Source organism: Dermacentor variabilis, chromosome 1 (assembly GCF_050947875.1).
Source record: "Dermacentor variabilis isolate Ectoservices chromosome 1, ASM5094787v1, whole genome shotgun sequence".
NCBI classification, from domain to species: domain Eukaryota; kingdom Metazoa; phylum Arthropoda; class Arachnida; order Ixodida; family Ixodidae; genus Dermacentor; species Dermacentor variabilis.
The window spans coordinates 118839674-118861463 of NC_134568.1; the positions used below are offsets into that span (position 1 = coordinate 118839674).

At 50.9% G+C, this 21790-nt stretch overlaps 1 protein-coding gene across 2 annotated transcripts in view; it reads right to left on the minus strand.

Moving 5' to 3' along the window:
* LOC142583664 (carboxyl-terminal PDZ ligand of neuronal nitric oxide synthase protein-like) overlaps positions 1-21790 on the minus strand; it is an 83025-nt gene that overhangs the window by 16457 nt on the left and 44778 nt on the right. For both annotated transcript variants that reach the window (XM_075694157.1, XM_075694162.1), the window contains 2 exons: positions 19936-20088; positions 19159-19404 (listed from right to left, as the gene is read on the minus strand). In XM_075694157.1, coding sequence (XP_075550272.1) covers positions 19159-19404; positions 19936-20088 — 399 coding nt within the window. The remainder of the gene's footprint in view (positions 1-19158; positions 19405-19935; positions 20089-21790) is intronic.

Sequence of the window (21790 nt, forward strand, 5' to 3'; positions counted from 1 at the left end):
ATAACAGTGACACCAGAGTTTCAAGAGAGCCCTTGAATGCAGGGCTGTTAATCACGTGCTATAAAGTTGCCTGGCCAAATGATTTTCAGGGTGTCGGTTTCGGCTAAGAAATCTAAGACTATTTGCAGATTAAAAAGCGGTTCATAGCTAAGAAAAAATGCAGGGTAAAGAGGCATATTTTTGCGATACGCAGAAGGAAAGTACTTTTTCCTCTCTGTTTCTATTGCAGGGCACTGAATAAGGACATGGAGGACTGTGAGACTATTGCCGCACTTACAAGTTGGAGGATCGCCTCCAGTCAAGAGATAAAAGTGAGTACCGTATGTGTGGCCTATCCTTAATCGGCAAAGAAGTACTTCCTTGTACCGTGCTGTTTTCCCACTTATCCAGTTCCCCAGTTTTGGTATTGGCATGTGCGTTTGGATCCATGCTGCAGGCCATGTGTTGTGTGTTATTAGGAGTGCTTCATTAGGCATGCCTCGCGTGTGTTTTTGTGGCCTACAGTGAGAAATGGCTCCGTCTGTGTCCAACTTTGGAGCAGAAAGTTCTGGTGATAAAAGTGGAAAAAGGTGGCCGGCAGAAAACTGACATCGCGAAGGAATTCGGCATACCACCGTCTACTTTATCAACTGTACTGAAAAACAAGGAAGCTGTGCTAGATGGCTTTGAAAAGAGCTTCTCGGTGAAGAGAAAGAGGAATCGCGATTCAAAATATCACGAAGTGCAAGGTGCACTTCTACAGTGGCTGAAGAATGCCAGGAGTGCAAACCTCCCCGTACATAGACCTGCACTTACTGTAAAAGCCGAAGCTCTCGCCCTCCAAATGGGCCATAAAGATTTAAAGTGCAGCAATGGCTGGCTCGAGCAGTTCATGAAACGACACGGTGTGACCTCAAAATCGATCGTTGGCGAAAGTGGAGCCGTGAACCGTGATACTGTAGACATATGGCGCCAACATTGGCTCCAAGCTCCACTTGAAAAGTATAAAGACAAAGACACCTACAACCTAGATGAGGCTACATTTTTCTACAAGATGCTACCGAATCACACGTTCAGGAGCGCTGGCGGATCCTCATCTGGAGGAAAACGGAGCAAGGAGCGTGTCACGGTGCTGTTTCGTGCCAATGCAGCAGGCGAGGACAAACTTTCCTTGTTGATACTGGGCAAGGCGGAGAAGACGCGGTGCTTCCGAAATGCAACTATTCCCAAGGAAAGCATCTGCAGAAGTAACAAATGAGCATGTATGACTGCTGCTATTTTTGAAGACTATGTGCGTCTTCTGGATAGACAGTACAACACAATGAATCGGCAAGTGCTTTTCATAATTGACAATTGTCCGAGCCACGGGAATATCAACAACCTCAAGGTGATCGCTGTGGAATTTTTGCCTGCAAACACAACTGCGGTACTGCAACTGACGGATCAGGGCATCATTGAAACCACCCGAAAGCTGTACCGCAAGGCTCTTTTGCAGCGCATGCTCACAGCATATGACACCAGCAAGAGGTACAACACTGATTTGCTTGGTGCAATCCATTTGCTGAACTTTTCATGGAAAGAACCTACATCTTCAAAGGTCACCAACTGCTTTGCGCACGCCGGCTTTTCCCGTGCCGTCGTCAGTGACCCTTACGATGACCAGCCTGACGATGAACGGACTTGCAGCGATTTGTATGAGGCTGTTCATAAAAATGCTGGCCAAGAGGTAGAAGGCGACTTCGAGACATTCACGTTGGCCGATGCTGCTGCTCCCGTGGTCGCCCCAGCGATGGATGCAGAGCTAATTGACACTGTTGGTAGTCCCAACAAGACGAAGAGCCAGTGGACGAAGAGCCACGTGAAGTGCCAACTATGGTACAGACACGAGAGTACCTACACCTGCTGCGAAATAAGGTTGAATGCATGGGTGACGACCACGGCCTCGTGCAATGCTTGGTCAAATTAGACCAGGGGTTGCTCATGCCCGGTAAGAACTTGAAACAGCCAAAGCTCAGTGCCTTTTCTGCACCTGAATAAAGTTTTGATTCACTGAATACACTGTATTTTCACTTCCTCGCAGTTGTGGCACAATTAAAGCTTGAGTGCTTTAGCTTTTCTCGAGTGGTCACTTATATCGAACTGCCGCTTAGTACAACAAATTTTTTCACCATCCGGCTGACTTCGTTATAACAAGGGATTACTGTAATTCATTGTGAGCTGCTATTCTTCCTCATAAATTTGCTGAAAATCAGTGTTTTCAGTTGAAGATAATATGACTGACACTTCACTTACAGGCCCCTAGCGCCACCAAGACATACACTACATACACTGCAGTCAGTGGGGTCAAGACTGTCTCAAGCCTGTGGCATGCGCCACGTTTTGTACTCAAGCCTTGGTACTCCGTTTGTATCGTTTGTATCTTTTGGCCACCGTCAAAACGATGAAAGTGCACCACTAATGTAAGCAAAATAACTCTTTCAAACAATACATATAGAAAAACATTGCTCGGATAATTTTTAAACTGCCCAAAGCAAATTCAGCTTAAACACTCAAAAGTTTTATAGCATGACACACTTCTCGAATGAGTAACAGCGAGAAAGAGCGAGCTGTGTGGACTAGGCTTGTGCGACTAGTAGTGCTTTTTTGGTTCGAAGCGAATTAAAATCGAATAGTAATTCTTCTCGAATAATTTCGAAGCGAATACTTCGAATAGTAGCAAGTAAAGAAAAAAAACGGCCGAGGGCTAAGGTCTGGGATTTATTCAAGGAAAGTAAACAACTTGATCATTTACAAAAATCTAAAAAATTTCGTGTAAGAACACTAGCTGTTCCACATGCTGGGGTTTGAGGTGCTCCCTTCTGCAGCTTACAACGGCTCCTGCAGTCGAAAAAAGCCTTTCACTTCTTGTCTGGGTGGCTGGTATTGAAAGATACCTACGGGCAGCTGCAACCAGGGTTGGGTAAAGGTGGCTTCCCTTGCTTTTCCACCACACAAGGGGGTCTTCGGACCGGGAAAGAAGGGGGGGCCTTCAATTACCCAGCAATCTCATCCGAGATTGTACGGCTTGACTGATGATGTGAATGTGAACTGAAGTGTGTAAAAGCACTCCCCACAGAGTCCCCTGATGGGTCTGCAGAGCAGGTGCTGTTCTCACTAGTTGCTGTACCATGTTGATCAACTGGCACAGTCTCTTCTGCTGCCGTTGTGAGTAGAGTGAACGCCCATTTCTTTGCGGGTCATTCAGCAAAACAGACGTCTTTGTATCTAGGATCGACCAACATTGCCAATGCAGGAAGGCGTGACATCTTGATATCAGGGAACCTCGTCTTGATGCTACGCAAAAGGTTTGAGGCAAGCAATGCTGCCTCACCACCTTCGGAAACATGTACAGCTAGAACCACCTCAGTACACTGCAACAGGGGAACGACTTGTGACAGCGTAGGATATCTGTGCCCAGACAGTTCAGTTGTGGCATGGTCAAGTGGCTTCAAGACTTGCACAGCTGCATTCATAAGCTTCCACTCACTTGCATTCAAGTTTGGAACTGCGTCATATTCTTAAAGTTCTACAGTGATGACCGTATGGACCTTCACGAGCCTGGCCATCATGGCATGCTCACTGTTCCATCGCGTCGGGATGTCTTGTATAAGCTCAAGAGGGTCCAGCTGCATGTTTCTCTGAATTTCCTGAAGCCGTCCTCAGGCCTTGGTACTCCGTTTGTATCTAGCCACAATTGCTCTGGCCTTAGCACAGAGCTGCAAATACCCTGACACTTCTCTTTTGGCATCACTGACACACAACTGAAGGGTGTGTCCGAAACACTGCACACCACTCCAGGACGACCGGGCTACTGCAGAAGTAAAGTTCCTTCTATTATCCGTAACGATGAAGATCGGCACAGTATCGTGGGCTGGAAGTTCCCACTTCTCTATGACACCTGCGACAAATAGCTCCAGGTTTTCTGCAGTGTGAGAGTGTCATCTCCGTGCAAGCTAATGCATCCATGTGTTGCATGAAGTCAGTGTCCATGACGTGAGAAGTTACACAAACGTAGCTGTCATTTGCCTGCGGTGTCCAACCATCAGTTGTGATTGAAAGCGACTCCACACCGCTTGCAAAAATGTCCCCGAGCTTCTTTTTCACCTTCTCTTTGCTTGATGCGTAGAGGTCCAGAATACAGTCGAACCCGGATATATCGAATTCGACAGGGATCGGAAAATAGTTCGATATAGCGAAAATTCGATACACAGATATAGGCCAAAAAAGCACTCATGATCATAAAAAATTGTGGCTTACCGTTTGGAACAGCCGCAAATCACATAGCATGTGCATACAATATGAAAGCGCTTTATTTCACGGAAAAAAAATCACTAATTTTGGGCTGCTTTTTCCTCTGGGAAATGAAGTTTAAAACACTAGTCTCAATGTTCTCGAGACTGTCCAGGTGCGAGAGCCCAGTGCCTTCCATTTCGCTGCAACAGCGCTGAATCAGGCTGAACGCTGACGCCAGTTCAGTGGCTATGCACGGACGCGTTTGTTCGAAAACACAGTTGCCCTTGTCATCGCTGGAATCGCCGTCTTGAGCACCAGCTATTCCAGCCACAATGTCCTCATCAGCGAGGTCGGCTACCGCTTGAACTTCGCTGTCAGTGTTATTGAAGTCATCAACAGTAACTTCGGACGGGACGGCGCCGGGAAAATTGGACAAGTCGCGGAACGCATCCTCCAAGCACTCATCGTCATCTAAAGCTTCCAGACATTCATCTCCGGCCACTTCAAGGCCTGCCTTGCTGAAACAGTTGGCTACTGTGGCCTGCTTCACGTCGCCCCAAGTGCCGGTAATCACCTGGATCGCGCCGAGCAGGTCAACCTTGAGATCGGTTCCCATGCGGAGGTTTACGAGGAGCCGTTGAATAAGTCGCTTCCAATAGCCTACCTTCAATGCCTTTATGATACCCTGGTCGAGGGGCTGCAGTCTCGCTGTGGTGTTCGGCAGGAGAAACTTCAATTCGATGTGCTGCAGCTTGCAAGTCGTTTGATGGGCCGAACAGTTGTCTACCAGAAGGCAAACTCGGCGGCCCGACTTGACCAACTCAGCATTTCAAGCCTGCAGCCATTCAACAAAAAGGCGACGTGTCATCCAGGCCTTCCTATTACAGCCGTAGCAGACGGGAAGCTGTTTACAGTTCTTGAAGCAGCGCGGTGACTTGCTCTTCCCGATCACGAATGGCCATAGCTTGCACGAGTCGTCCATGTTGGCTGCAAGCAGCACCGACACACGTACTTTGCTCATTTTACCGCCGTGGCATGAGGTTCCACGAAGAGCGAGTGTCTTATTCGGCAACATTTGCCAAAAGAGACCAGTTTCGTCCGCATTGAAGATTTCTGCAGGCGAAAACTTCTCAGTGATCTTCGGCCACTCCTCAGAAAGCCACTGCTGCATCTCCTGGCTGCTGACAGCCCCACTTTCGCCTGAAATGGCCTTTCCTACAATGCCGTGGCGGTTTTTAAACCGTAGCAGCCACCTAGTGCCACCGCAAAAGTTCTCTTTGCCAAGAGCCGTAGGAAACCATTTGGCCTTTTCGATTAACATCGGGCCATCCACAGGAATATTTTTCGCTCGGATTTCAAGAAACCACGTATAGAGTGCCTTCTCCACTTTGTCAAAAGCAGCAGGGCGCACACGACACGCTCCCGAGCGACTTTCCTCACCTGCTTTAAGCTTGATGTCCTGCTTGTTTTTTTAAGAACGTACTTAAAGTACTCCGCGGAATGCCGAATGCGTCTGCCACGAAGGACTTCTTTTCTCCATTCTCGACACGCCGGATTACTTCAAGCTTTCTTGCAAAGTCCAGATTCTTCCTCTTTTTTATGTCCGCAAATGCCATAGCTCACCAGATGACCGCAATCACACACGCTACACACGGCACGTTGAAACAGAGGTACGCACAACAAAACGGGCGATGCGCGGATGGAGCAGTCCGAGCGAAGCCCGTTCAAGCGGCAGTCAACGGGGCTGCGAAGGAACGACAAAGGGAAAAGAAAGAAGAGAGCAGGGAAAAAGATTGGCGGAATATGCCGTCGGAGGCACTGTGTTCGTTTTTTGAGCCCTCTCTGGCTCTCTTGTCTCCCCTGGCCCACGAGCGACCGTGCCGACCCCTCACTCTCTCTCTGTCCCTTTTCCCAGGAAACGTGGCTTGGAAACGTCGCCGCATCTCCATGCCGCGCACTCTCTTCGCTGAACTCCAATGCCCTTGCCCAATGCACACGCCAGGGGTAGAGGAGGAGCGAGAGAGCTCGCGCCGGTGGGGCACAAGAATGGGGGAAAGGCTCTGCGTCTCCGTCGCTAGGTGACGGCCGCACATGCGCAGAGGAGGAGCCTGCTGACTGACTCTGCGGAAATGTTTTCCCCTGAGGACCGGACACGAATGTCTTTGGGAAAAGCGCACCTTCCAGGGGCACGGCGCAGCGCGGCGTTCGATATATCGAATGTCCGACGAAAATGGAATTCGATATACTACTCAATTGTCCTATACTTTTACATAGTATTTTCAAGGGGGTAATCTGTGTGTTCGATATAGCCAATAATTCGAAATATGCGAGTTCGATATATCCGGGTTCGACTGTAATGGCTCTCGAGAATGTTGTCCGAGAGGGCACGGCGTAATCCGGCATAGCGAACTTCATCATGTCGAGGAAACCCGGTTCTTCGACAATGTTGTAGGGGTGCATACCCCGAGCTACGAAGTGAGCTATCATTCTTATCATCTGTTGGGGTTTTGGGGCCGACGCTTTCATTTTCGGCTTGAAACTGTTGGCTATGGATGGCCTTTCGCGTGCGTCCCGCTTCTCTTGGTAGTCCTTGTGCAAGTCCAGGCGTCTCCTTAAATGCGTTGCTAGGGGTGTTGTCGTACTTGTCGGGGTCTTCAGGACTGCCTTGCATTCAAGACATCGAGCTTCCGTTCCCGGTGGAATCATTACAAAAAGGTTTCAAATTGGATTGCTGGCCACATGGTGCTCCCTGGAGTGGTTGAAGGCGGCTGGGATTGATCAAATGCCGCAGCAGCAGAGACAGAGTCGGCCACTAAATGCAATCGACCACACCACCACGCCGACGAGATGCGTTTTTGTACACCTTTGTGCTGAGTATAGTTCTGTTTCCTGGCATGGTTTGGATTGGATTGGAAAAAGTATTACTGAATCCAAAACCGAAACTTCCGAAAACGCCTTCACCCTTCCGTGTGTGGCTATTCGTTCGAGCCGAATACTTCGAAATTTCCGAATAACAAAATTCGAATCGAAGCAAATATCGAACAGTGCATTATTCGTTCAACTATTTGAAAATATTGAATATTCGCACAAGCCTAGTGTGGACCAAAAGATGGACTGTCAGGACTGTAAAAGTTATGCTGTTATTTTGAAGGTGAAAAATTCAACGCAAAATCCAGGACAACCCACAAAGAAGAGACGAGACAAGCACTGGCGCTGACTGCGCTGAATTTTTCACCTTCAAAATACCACATACCAACTAGCGCCAACCGAAGTTTTATGCTGTTATGCTCCCAGCAGGATGGGGGAAATCGAGCTGGAGTTGCCAAATACTGTGAGTGAAGCTGTGCTACATCTTCAGCTACAAAAGTGCAGGGACTTGCACTACCCCTTGACATTGACAACATCGTGTGATCAGATGTATTTTTTCGTTCAGCGACAGTCAGTTCATGTTCTGCGGACATGCTGGTGGGGCCGCACATAATACCTTTTTGCATATGCACGTTATGCACTGGTATATCTTCTAAATCACCACTCACAAGCCTTTTATTTTGTGTAAACATCGATGCCATGATATTAAAGCAGTTTACTTGGAGCAAGTTTGTATGACTAGCATCATGGCTTTGCTTGACCTATGTGACTGCACCAACCTTCAAAAGTGAATGCACAAGCTAGTTCTGATTGCCTAACATTATAAAATTGTGCAGATCCCACACACTGTAGGAATTCTTGTTATGCAAAGCATGTTGCTGATACCTGGCTATCCAGTGTTGTTTGGGGTAGTTGTGTGTGTGGGTCATGAGTGTACATGTGTAACAATAACACGATGACGACTATGTTGAAGATGATCATATGGCAGCAATGGCATGATTTCTATGGTGGCCGTTTGACGTGAGCTTACGACATGGCAATCGTTGGTTCTACATAGGTAACAGGCAAGCGTAAGCAAGAGAAGCACGGATTGTGACGTCATAAGCGACTATGTGTTATACAATTGTACAGCTATGTCATGTGGTGTATGTAAAGTGACTATGTCAAGTGACGATGACATTTGTACTCCGGTGAAGAAATGTTAAAAAATGATTAACTTGAGTGACTATGAAGTCAGTACGACATCGCACAATTTTTATGTAGTGTAAGATGCTACAAAGAAAGTACTGGGAAAAGCGGGCTGGTCAGGGAGATAGGACAGTCTAACGCGGCGCATGAAAGCAAGAGCTGTCACAAGGAAAGAAGATGAGAAAGTGGCCCGAGGCGCACATGCTAAGTATTTCAAAGAACTGGCTGGCTTTGGAACGAGGGAAGTATGTGTGCGATCATGGCCTAATGGATAGAGTACTGGGCTGCTGTGTTCGACGCCACAGGTTCGAATCCACAACTGGTCATACATTATTTTTAGGGGTGTGTGAATGTTGAATGTCACGGAATCGAATTGAATAGCGAACGTTTAAATGATTCGATTTGTGAATCGAATATCTACTATTCCATATATTCGACACGGAGACCCATGCAGTGCCACATGTCGTGCATGCCATGGAGCCCCTCATGCTCGATGCTGAACAAGCGGACGTTTCACTTCATTTTCGGCACTAAAGGAGCATTCCTCTCTTGCCTTCTCCCATATGAGAGCTAAGGGCCTACCTTTTCTCTTTGATCTCATTACCCCAAACCCAACCTCCTTTCATTTGTCTTCCTTCTTGCTCTGCAGCCCACTTCCAGAGACTGTTCTGTGTGCCTTGTGTTTCACAGTTTATGCTGTTTCGGACTACAGTATTTGTGCTGCAGACATGACGATTGCGACATGGAGGCACCATTGCCCATGCCATCATCTCAGTGGTTGGACAAGTCACTCTTCTGAGAAAAGCAAGCGGACTTCTGTTTGGATCTCTAGCTGTTTTCGCATAATATATTGGTGAAATAATTTGCATGCATAATCGACACTGTGTGATCGACACAACACACCACTTGTTTGTAATGCACAAAGGTGGTGGGGGCCCCAACTTTTCAAAGCAATACGCAACAAGAATTATTGGTAACTAAATTCTGGTCATGCTCTTTGTTAACCTCTTCTACTCCTCAAAAGTCATCTCAACGTATTCTCATTCTTCATGCAGAGCTGGCACATTTCTTACAGCAGGTGACTTTCATAATTTATTTCCCCTGTGGGGACCCCGTCTGGACCCCTATCTCCTGTTCACTCGCGACTTGGGCCATTCACCTGCGCGATTGCTGGGGACATGCAGTTCTAGCCTTATTATGGATAGCGTGCATTCGCCGCAGCCGCTGGTGCCGGCGTGACGCGGAGCTTGCTGCTTGCGCACGCAGCTCATGTTATGCCGTGCGCCGCACATAAGAACAGTGCCTGAGGAGCGGCCCCTCTCGCCCTCTCTTCGGCTTCTCTCTCCTTCAGCATCGGGGCTACACATGCGCCTTCGCCCAAAAGATTGACTTTCGGTGCTCTTGGCTGTCGGACGTGCAGATCCACTTGGTCGCGCACCCCTCTGAGCAAGGCGGCCCCTTTCTGTGTAGCAAACCTGCTCGGAAGACCCAGCGTGGCGGAGCAGACTTCCCGGAAGCTTTCAACCGTAGTCTGCGACTGCCACCCTAGTGCTGTACTCCTGTACTGTACGCGCATTTTGTACATAACAGGGAATAAACCCCCATTCGTTGGTACCACGGCTGGAGTCATCTCTATGCCTTGCCGGTGAGTCTGCGAACCCACCACGGCACCCCTTTGCGATGCGCTGCAGAGTGGGGACGAGCTACGTGTCTCCTGAGACCTTAGCTAGCCTGGTCTGGGCACGTTAGCCTGAACCCCCACATATCTGGCGCCCAACGTAGGGCCCGAATCCACGACCCTGAGATTAAGAATATCATGCTCTAGAGACTGAGCTAGTCGGGCCCAGGCACGTTAGCCTGAACCCCCACATATCGGCGCCCAACTAGGTTTCGGCATGGCACCTGAGCAGGCTCCTTTGCGGCCCCATCGCAGCCCGAGTCCTTGGTTGCAGACCTTCTGTCGTTTGAGGCAGCGGACAATGCTGTAAGCTTTAGGGATGCTCTTGGTGGCAACCCCATGCTATCAGATGCCAGGCATGACCCCCTAGGGACGCCTATTGGTCAGTCTGTTCACCTAGCGGCACCCTACGATCCAAGCTGCGGGAGCCCTTTAACTGCTCAGCTGCTTCATCATTCTGCCAAGCAGGAGCCATCCTGCTCCGCCGGCGACAGCGATCCACTATCCGGCCTCAGTTGGCCTGGAGAGCAACCTTTTCACAGCACCGTCAGCCGGCCTCCCACAGGCCCGCACGACGTTCCTCCGCTGTTCGCCGGTCCCTTAGGGCCACGAGCGGGCACATCCAGGCAGGCACCCTGTGAGCCTCACCAGGACCAATCGCCACTGCACAACGCAGCCGCACAGCTGCTATCATCGCTGATGGAAATGGTGCAATCAAAGGCTAATGTCAGGCCTCCCGAGGTGGACCCTAGTCCCTCTAGGCCTGCCCTGCCGAGCAACTTCAAGGCACATATTCCGACGTACAGCGGTTACTCAGACCACATGAGCGCTATGGAAGACCTGGAGTCTCTATGCCAAGACCAGAAAGCGATGAGGCTGGAAGACAGCGTAATTATAGGCACCATATTGCCTGTCTCGCTGACTGCCCAAGCTGCGCGGTGGTACCGCCTAGTCGGTCAGCGCGCTGGTAGCATGGAGGAGTTTAGGACGCTGTTCGGCCATGAGTTCCTCGCGCCCGACTATGAGCAACGCATGTGCTGCGAGTTGGAGCTTTGAACTCAGCACAGGGACGAATCTCTGCTTGAGTACGTGAGAGCCATGCAAAGTCTTTATCTCCTAGCAGAGCACTCGGCGTCGAACTCTGAGAAGGTGGAGAGGGTGGTTCGGCAAGCCCATCCAACCTTCGCCGCTTACCTTCGAAACGGCCGGTTCCATGACCTGGACGATTTGGCTACTGAAGCAAAGCGCATTCAGGGTGACATTCTGGCCACACAGGCCTAGTGCCCGCTGCCGGCAGTGTCGTTGTCCCTTGAACCCCAGTGCGCTTGGAATGGCGGCAACATACCGCCCGCCCGACGCAACGGCAGCCCTCGTTGGTCAAACGGAGCAAGGTGTGTGGGAGCTTTCTGACCGCACTCTTGACTCATACTCGTATGCCAGGCGGGCGTGCACAGTCGCCCAGCCCGGCCGAGCACGAAACTGGGACCGCCGAAGCGGCCCGGCGGTGAAAACTGATACCAATTCCCATGTGGCGCAACAGAAACAACCGCCGGCGCGCCGCGAGCAGCTCGGCCTGCACACAGTGTCGTCTGCTGCAAGTGCAATGAGACGGGCCACATTGCCCGGGAGTGTGCAAACCACCGTGCTACCGAAGGGCACGATCGCCCGACAGGAAACAGCGTGCGCCGCCAGTGACTCTGCCTTTGCAGCTGTGCCAGAAAAAAGTGGTTCCTTAGCCCCGATGGCGTGTAGGGTCGGAATTGATAACACATCACCAGCCCCCTTCCTAGCGCTCACGATCGCTGGTCGAACGTTTGCAGCGCTACTGGACAGCGGCGCCACAGCCTCGTTGTTCTGGGAGGAAGTTTTGGCTCAATTATGCCGGCACTCATACCAGCTGCGAGCCTCTGCGAGCCTGCAACACCGCCTTCCATCTCGCAAGCAGTGCCACTACCTCGTGTGGCTCGGCGATATTGATGGTGCACTGGGAGGAGCGCATACGCCATCACAGGATCGTGTACCTCTCTGGTCTGTCCGTTTCCGTGATAGTAGGCCAAGACTTTCTGGTCCGCACTGGGATCGTGATAGACATTGCTAACAAAGGATACAGGGAGGGCCCTTGTGCGGACCTGAAACCCTTTGCGCATTTCCCTGTCGCTTTGGTGGCACCTAGAGCCTCAGACCCGACACCACGGCAGGAGGAGGGGTGAGTCCCATTCACCCCCCAGACTCCGGCTGTTACAAAACCCGCTGTACACGGCCCCTCGTCGGCCAGCAAAGCGGGCAGAGCTCGTTGCGAGACTCATTCTCCCGAGACGAGCGCAGCACTAGCGGATAGGATTTCACGTAATCCCACGATCGCAAGCGCGCATGGTGTAACAAGCCACTCGCTGTTGCCATTGCCTGCCAGTTTGTCGGAACGTGAGAAGGCGCGCCTGTCACCGCTGCTGAACCAATTTCACACGATGTTTACAGACTGGCCGGGACGCACCACTCTTGTGCCAGATCGACACCGGATCGACACAGGCGACGCGCTACCATGGAAATGCAATCCTAGGCCCTTAAGTGTGGCCAAAAGGAAAGCTATCGACCTCGATATGGACGAAATGATTCAGATTGGGGTAATCCGCCGATCTAATAGTCCGTGGGGTTCTCCGGTAGTGCTAGTCTCGAAAAAAGACAGCTCCTTTCATCTTTGCGTGGACCACCGCCGACTCAATGAAGTCACTCGGCAGGATGCTTACCCTATGCCGAGCATTGACTCAATTGTGGCGAGCCTAGGTAGTGCACATTATTTTACCACTCTAGCACCGATCTGGAAAGCCGCGGTTACCTGCAAGTGCAGATGAGCCAAGGGTCGCGGAGAAAACCGCTTTCCCCTCGCATAGAGGCTTGTATGAGTTCACTCGCATGCCCTTTGGCTGCTTGGGCGCTGCAGCGACTTTCCAGAAATTGATGGACAGAGTTTTGGGAAGGGCAAAACAGCAATACGCCCTATCCTACCTAGATGATATTGTCTTCTTCTCTTGCACCTTTGAGGAACACGTCCACCCCATGGAGGACATCCTCGGAAGGCTGCACGCTCCTGGGATCACTCTGAACCTGAAGAAAGCCCATAGCAGAGACCTGTGTCTCACTGCTAGGCTTGACAATAGAGCGAGGCCACGTTTTGCCAAGCGAGGACAAGGTCCGAGCTATCCTGGAGTACCCAATGCCGGCGAACATACAGGCCCTCAGATGCTTTTTGGACATGGTGAATTACTACCGCCAATTTGTGTCCAACTACGCCGCTCTACAGGCTCCCTTGACCTCATTGTTGAGGAAGTCTACAAGCTTGAGCTGGTGTCTGGAGCAAGATGCTGCCTTCAGGACTCTCTCTAAAACTGTTGTGGACACAGCCGAGCTGAAGCTGCCCGACCTGAACAGGGAGTTCGAAGTCCAAGCTGACGCAAGCGACCTGGGAATAGGTGCGGTGCTGCTCCAAGAACATGAGGACGTTCTTCGGCCAGTGGCCTTTGCCAGCCGGTCGTTGACGCCTCCAGAGCATAACTATTTCGCGACCAACGTGAGTGTCTAGCGTTAGTGTTCACTCTGCATAAGTTTAATGACTTCGTCGATGGAGTGCCTTTTGTTGTTGAAATGGATCACATGGCATTCACCTGGCTGAAGCGCTTGCACGAGCCCTCAGGCCGCATCGCGCGCTGGGCATTGACGTTACAGCGCTACAACTTTGTTGTTCGCTATCGGAAGGGGAGCATATTTGTGGTGGCCGATGCCCTGTCGCGCGCCCCCGTTTCAGACCCGGACACTTTTGACCGGCACTTCTCCGAGACACTTCCGGACGAAGCCGGAGTCCTTGTCTCCAACGGCGCGAACAGAGCGAGTTCAGGCGGCAATGCGGACTATAAGCTATAGGCAATGCGGACGAAAGTGCGTACCTGCTGGACTCTAACGTCCATGGGTATCGCATTCAGCAGACAGGAGCTGCTGGAAGCTCAGCGGAACGAGCCATTTTATCAGCAAATCATGACGAGTTCGAAAAAGAGCACAGCTCCGAAAGGGAGCGAGGCAGCAACGCCGATGGGCGCAAATTGACCGCTGGTATTGCTGTTGGCACTGGGTGCGACGCAGCTGGTATTGCTGCAGGCACGTTGGATTCGTACCTGCTAGATGCTGACGGAGTGCTCCTGCGCTATATCCCATCTGAAGAGGCTCCTCATGAGTCTTTTAAAGGGACACTAAAGGTTACCAGAAACTCAAGTTAAAGTGGTAGAGCAATGTTCTAGAACGTCTAAGGCGTCAATATAATCGCGAACAGAGCTTTAGTAACCGAGAAATTGAGGTAAATGCATGACACGATTTGAGACCCCCCAGCGACATTCCGGTACTAGCCCGATGACGAAAGGACTCCTCATAATTTGTGTTACTAATACTCAACTACTCGTATTAAAAATATCATTTCATTCGATTATAAGACGGAAAAAAATGCTACTTGTCTACGTCTATTCGATTCTAAGAAAAAATAACATTTTGACGTTGCCCTTCAGTAATATGGGTGTTCGAAAGGTTTCGTTTTCGCTCGACTCTGCGCCGCGCACGCTTTGGAGTTTCAGTAGTTTCGTTATCGCGTCGTGCTGTGAGGGTTCTGCTGGCTCGCGAAACTTTCATTTGGAACAAGCAGCGAGAATGCCACGTCCATGTGATGTCGTGGGATGCCCTCGTTGCTTTCCCGCTCCGGAGAGCCGGTGTCGAGGCTGCCGTCGTAGTACGCAACGACGCCGGCAGTGCGAGCCCTCAGCAGCAGGTCGCGCTCGTCGGTGCTCAAATCGCTGAAGTTGAGCCCACCATCGTGAGTCAATCTGTCGGTGTCAGGGTCCATTGCGACGAGCGTCGAAGTTAGCGTCATAGAATGAAGTACCAGCTTATGGGCGTCTTGCGCTGGAGTTTGAGGTATAGTAGCGGCGCCTGGTGGCGGTGCGGGAAACGACATCTGGGTCGTGCCAGCTTAGGTCGTATTGAGCCCTGGCTGTGGCGAAGCACGTTTCTAGGCCGAGTTTTGCGTCGATTCGCACATTTTTATGCCCTGTTGCGAGTGCGAAAAGGCTCGTCGCTTCTCATAGACCACGCCGACCACGCTGCGAGCTCGTCGCAGCCTATAGTTTAACGAAAACGGACTCTCCGTGTGCCGTGGGACGTAATTCGTTTCTCCTTCCGCTAGCCACCATACTCCCGCTTTCGCTCTGCTGTCGGCTCTGTCTTGGCTCTGTTTCTGGCCGCGCGTTCGCGTTTTGCGCAGAAAAGCCGTAGCGCCGTCTGCGGACGCCGTTCTACTCACCGATGGCACAACGTCACTATGAGACCATGATGTCAGTACTCCTCAATCGGAGGGCGGGCGATTTGAACTGCGCTAAAGGTACGCGGACGCTTCAGAACGCATTTTCTCTTAAAATAAGTCTCTCCTTGGCACGAAACAAGCGTTTCGAGGTTTCTGTGATGGTATCTCAACAGTCCACGTTGACTTAATAGTAACCTTTAGTGTCCCTTTAAGGTGGTGATTCCCCGCAGTCTACGGAGGGCCACCTTGAGCTATTTCCATGACTCGTGGTTGGCCGGACACACGAGTGGCTGAAGAGTTGTGCCGCTCTGCAGCCTGGCCAGGCATGAAGCGGGATGTACTTCATTATTCTTGCTCATGCCGCGTGTCAAAGTGTGAAGCCCTGTGGTGGTAAACGCCCCGGCCTCATGTAGCCGATCGATAGCCAGCTACCCTGGCAAATCGCGGCCTGTGACGTTATGGGACCTTTCCCAAGAAGCTGGCAAGGTCACACATTCCTGCTGGCCGTCATAGATCATTCCACGAAGTGCGTGGAACTTTTTCCCCTTCACAAGCTAACAGCACGCGTCATATGGGACAAGTTGCTCAAGGTATTCACCCGCTTTGGTTTTCCGGCAAAGTTGATCACTGACAACGTGTCTTATTTCACGGCCAAGGTGTTTGTCGATGTTTGTGCAGTCTTTGGCATAAAGACCGCAAAACAACGACTTATCGCCCTCAGGCCAATCCGACCGAGCTGATGAACCGAAATGTGAAGCCCTTGCTCGCGGCCTTTGCCCGGTGACACAGGGGCTTGGACGCCTGTCTCCGCGAATAGGTTTCTCTTTGCGCACATCGGTGAACCGTTCGACTGGGTACACTCCCGCTTTCCTCAACTTCGGGAGAGAGCTGCCAAACCCTATGGATCGCGTTCTGCGAACCGGCAGCGGGGCAGATGCCACTGCGTCGGGTGTCTTCGATTACGACGCAAGTGCGCGCTAGGATGAGCAAGGCCTTTCTCATGCCCGCACTAACCTGGAGAAAGCACGCGCTGGACAGAAAGCACAATATGACCGGTCCCATAAAGAGGTACATTATCAACAAAGGGCATCTCAGCCTCTCTTTCGGCCAAGTGGTCGGGCCCATAACGAGTGGAGACTAAAATGTCACCTCTTGTGTATAAGCTGGTGGACTGAAACGGTAGACCATCCGGCAGTCCAGTGAACGTCTCCTACCTCAAAGCTTTTGTTGCCAGAAACAACTGGGAAAAGGAAGAAACACAGCAAGTACAACCGAGCAAGACGGCGGATCGCAATCCGCATACTCGCCAGTACAACTTGCGAAACCGCTCTTAGTCACCACTTCTCGCTAGTAGGCAGAGGGACCTCATTCCCGGCTGAGCTGGCAAGCCGAGAGATGTGACTATAGCGTGAACGCGCGCGTTAAAATGAAAAAAAGGCACTCATTAGCCGAATAAGACGCTTTTTCGTAGTGCACAGCGTTCTCTGAGGGGCGTGGTAAATCAAAGTGATCCACGAGCCTGCCGGTGTGAGCTGTGAAAGCAGACCTAGCCGTTGCCTTGCTGCACGGGCCCGGGGAACTCTATCTTCCAGTGGCGCTCGAATGGCATGAAAGGCACGGTTAGCATTTCAGCGCTGGCCGGAGGGGCACATGAGGCTACTATAAGCTCAATATGACCGTTTCCGTGAGCCTCCTCCTTCCCTAGGGCAGCCACCTGCAAAGGTGAATGCGCCAGGGCGAAGCGTCATTTGGCAAGCTGACGGACGCGGTATGTGCTTCGTGTTCTATGTAAGAACATTGTTGTCGAACTGTGAAATTCGCTGTTGAAGTGTTATTATCATCGGAGTGCGAACTTAGTTGCATGAAGTGTTAATATTATCGGACTGGTGCTACACAGACGCCTACAATGAACCCGCCCCAACACGCCTCGAGGATGTTGACCAACTCGTCCAGGTCTCACGGGAGCCATCGCCGCCGCCACAGGCACCTCCAGTCGCAAGCCGTCCGGGAAGTCACTACGGTTGCACTCACTCCTGAGACCACAGCATGACCCGTGGTCCAATCTAGTGCTTCTGCCACCTCCACATCCTTCCCAGTGCTGTCGTTACCTTCATCTCCACAGCCAGGTTCTTATTTGCCTTCACGCCACCACGTCGATACGTGGGCCATCCAATCCGGCTCCAAAGCGCCAATTTGCTTCGTGTCGGCGAAACACTGGAAAGAACAGAGGAAGGTGGAGAACGACATGAACAGGTGAGGGATCCCACGCATCTTCCGCGCCACACGGTGTCAGCCATGGTTGAGGCCTCGGGCGGAGCAGTCATGGCCCCTGACCCTTCAGCAGTGTACTGCAGGGTCTGCGGTGTGCTGAGGCTGTGCCGGTCCCATGACTCTAGTGGGGTGCACAAGCTTCACGTGAAGAAGACAGAGCCAGCTGCCGGGGAGCCTGGGACAGCTCCAGCCACACAGGTGCTGAAGAACACGGACCCGGACGTCAAACCTGCCCTGTTGCATTCCGTTGTCGGCGCTCTCGCCTCGGACCCTGCGTTCGCGGCGACCATCGCGGCAGCTGTCCAGTCGGCGATGGCGCTGGCACCCCTCCACAGCTCTGTCCTTTCGCGGCAAACCGGAGACACCGACCTGCCTGGAGAGAGTCTCGACTTCGATATTTTCACTTAAGGAAATACAACAGGTGAGACGTCAGCTTTGCCATTGATTGCGGTCAGCTCCCCTTAGGGCCGGCCCGAGTCTTCAGGAGGGGAGGGGTTGTGGGGACCGCTTTTGGACCCCCGTCTCCTGTTCACGTGCGTCTTGGGCAATTCGCCCGCACGATTGCTGGGGACACGCAGTTCCAGCCTTATTTTGGATAGCGTACATTCCCCGCAACCGCTGGCGCCAGCGCGATGCGGAGCCTGCTGCTTGTGCGCACGGCTCACGTTACGCCGTTCGCCCCACGTAGGAACAGTGCCTGAGGAGCGGGCCCCTCTCGCCCTCTCTTCGGCTTCTCTCTCCTTCAGCATCAGAGGTACGCGGGCGCCTTTGCCCAACAGAGTGACTTTTGGTGCTTTTGGCTGTCAGACGTACGGACCTACTTGGTCCTGCGCCCCTCTGAGCAATGCGGTCCCTTTCTGTGTGACGAACCTGCTCGGAAGAGCCAGCGAGGCGGAGCAGACTTCCCGGGAGCTTTCACCCATAGTCTGCGACTGCCACCCTAGTGCCGTACTCCTGTATTGTATGCGCATTTTGTAGATAACAGGGGATAAACCCCCATCCGTTGGTACCACGGCTAGAGTCCTCTCTACGCCTTGCCGGTGAGTCAGTGAACCCGCCATGCCGCCCCTTTGCGTGTGCTGCGGAGTGGGGACGAGCTACGTGTTTCCTTAGACCTTAGCTAGCCGGGTCTGGGCACGTTAGCCTGAACCCCCACACCCCAAGTCAAGAGAGTTATGGCAGTCATAAAATATGGTAGCTGCTCAGCAAATTTGATAATGAAGCTGGCTAATAAAAGCAAGCAAGCGCACAAGAGTCAGTAAAAAAGACTTCAAATTCAGGTAGGAGAGTGTCAAACATTCGCATGTGCTTATCCTATGCGTGTGCCTGTCTTGCAATCACCTTGTCATGGTGAATTAATGAAGCATGCACCGACTAGCTCAAGAAGTTCTTCTCATGCCCAAGTTCCTAATTTAAAATAGTGAAATGAAGCGTATGCTAGGCCAACTGTGTGCTGCTTCCCAAATTCTTTGCATTGTTTCACTTCTTTGTAACATTATTAGTGACTAGCCCAACACATCTGTTGCGCTGTCGTGCCAAATAACCCAACCATAAATGCCCAACTGACCCGTAACTGGAGGTTGCTAGTAGTGACTGAAGGGGACGAGTTGGCTGTGGAGGCACCAGTCAAATGGTGGTGTGGGGGCGTGGCTGGCGGGGGGCTGCTGCTAGCTGCTGCTGCTGCTGATGGCCCTGACAGCCAAGCTAGGCTTCCCAACTCAAAGGGTTCCCCACCAGGGGGCACTGGAGAGGGCGTCTTCCCTGCAGCTGGTGCCCCAGAGAGCAGGTCCAAGAACCGTGGTGGCGGACCAATCTGTAGGGTGGCAATCCATTTTTAACACACAGGCAGAAACAGCAGGCACATTATAGACTGGAGCAAAGCCTCTTCCATCCTGAAGAGTTCAATACAGAAACATGATGACATCCTCATGCACACAAGCACAGACTTTCACAATAATATGTGCACACACAAGAAAAAAGATATACAAGTTTGTGTTCGCATTGCTTTAATTTTTCTTTCAAAGCAGATAAGAGGCTGTGGGCTTTGTCTCCAAAGGTATCAGCAATAAAAATGCCCTTCAGAAGACTAATTTAAATATCAGAATGCCAAACAATTTTAAATATCATAATTCCATTTAAAAGTTTAATGCCAAATAATTTTGCAACTGCCTATACGACAGGTTAACTTTTCAAGTTGGAAGAAAAAGAAGGCGCTGGGAGGGGGGGGATGCTCTATACCAAGAGGGTTCCAAACTCTGAATTCTTACATTATTAGCTCAAGTGAACCGAGAGATGAGGAGTGTCAAAAAGTCGAGCACCAGTCTAGGCAGTACAAGCATGTCACCTGAAGTGGGGATGGAGACAGGTCAGGTTGCAGATGGTCAGTTTTGCCTTCAAGTCGGTTTATCTTCTTTTCCAGCTCCTGGATGTGTTTCACAAGCAAGTGGATGTGCTGCAGCAGCTCCCGGTTGTGCACTATTAGCTGCTGGTTCTGTGACTGCACATGAAAATGAGAAAGCATAAAAGACGCACGCTTGCTCTTCCAGTAGCCACATTAGATAATGAGGTTGAGTTCCATTAACTAAACTTTGGTACGCTGACAAAATTGATCAAATGAAGCAACAAAGTTCGTGAAAAAAAAAAACAGGCATAAAAACCTACAAACTGCTTCACTTGACAGTATATACCCAATTGTAACATGCCCCAAATTTGGTGCACACATAATTACTATGAGTTTATAGTGGAAAATAATGCACACCCAAAATTAACACACACCCACTCTTATAAGCTAATCATTCAGTAAAGAGGACAGAGAGCTCTCAGTATACTACAGGAAACAGTTTGAGCTTTTGGTGAAAAACGATTTGCTGTACTAGGATCATTGCGTAGTCTTACCTACTGCAGCCTGCAAGAAGCTGCTCATGCTACTCCCATCAAAGAGTGTCTTCTATGAAGGCTAGCGCAAGGTCTATATTTTAGTGGTGCAGTTTGGACCATGACATCCAAAGCATAACCACTACTTGTAACAACTGTATCCAACCATTGCTCATGCCGCCAGCATAAAATCCTGTAAACTGGCTGTAGATGGGCAAAAGGTGGCTGCGGCTACCTAGCAATTACATGTGGCCACTTGTGGGGTCTCACACCTGCCTTTAGGACAAAGGAACAACAACACAATAGTGCAAACAATCGAAAGGGCATTTATTGCACCTTTCATACATTAACGCCTGCTAGCCGAATTGCTATTCACAGAACATGCCGATGGGCGCGCGACAAATCGAGTAAGTCCGACTCACCACAACCAGATAACATGCTAATATTTTCACCCCTATGCTGAACACTAACACCTAATCATTTGCATGCACGGTCACACAAACGGTAACGCATGCAAATAATCATTTTTGTCCATTCTGGTGTCCTGCTCCCAAGCCTTTCGCAGGATGATCCCACAAAATGTCCATACCGCTCCAAGTAACCCCACCTTTAGGTGGCGCTAGCAGCGCAACACCTCACACCATCTCTCATACTAATCTGCAAAAACACCACCTGCTGCCGGCTCTTAGCTGCACGGAGAAGTCGGATTTCGACTTCTCCGCGCAGCTAAGAAAGTTGGAAAAGCCATGTGGGGAAAACATCAGGAGATGTGCAAGAGTCAAGCGTCTCTGCACACTACACGGTAAGATAATATTAATTGTTACGGCTTCGCATAGCCAATGGATCAAGGCTGTTCCTGTGGCGTGTGCCAATTCCTGCAGAACAGATGATGCTCTGAGTTGGTATACCATACACAGTTGTGTCCGATAATGAAAGGGCTTCCACAGGCTGGGAATTCCGTCAATTTATGCAATGCAACGGAATCATACACATTCGAACATCCCCATATCACCCACTGAGCAATGGGCTGGCTGAGCACACTGTGTGGACAGTCACAGACAAGTTAAAGAAGATCGGAAGCAGCAATCTAACGACTTCTTACGCTTGCATCTTGTGCAACTACAGGAAAACACTTCAACTATCAGGACTTTATCCTTCTGAAAATCATCTGGGTTACCGGCACACAAGGCTGAATTTGTCTTTTCCATCCAGGAACCACCCCACTTTGTTGGGCAATTTTAATGAAGACGTCGGTTGGAGCTCCATCCCGGGACAATATATCTACATGTGGAACTATAGCACCGGTGACAGGTGGAGCTGGGGAC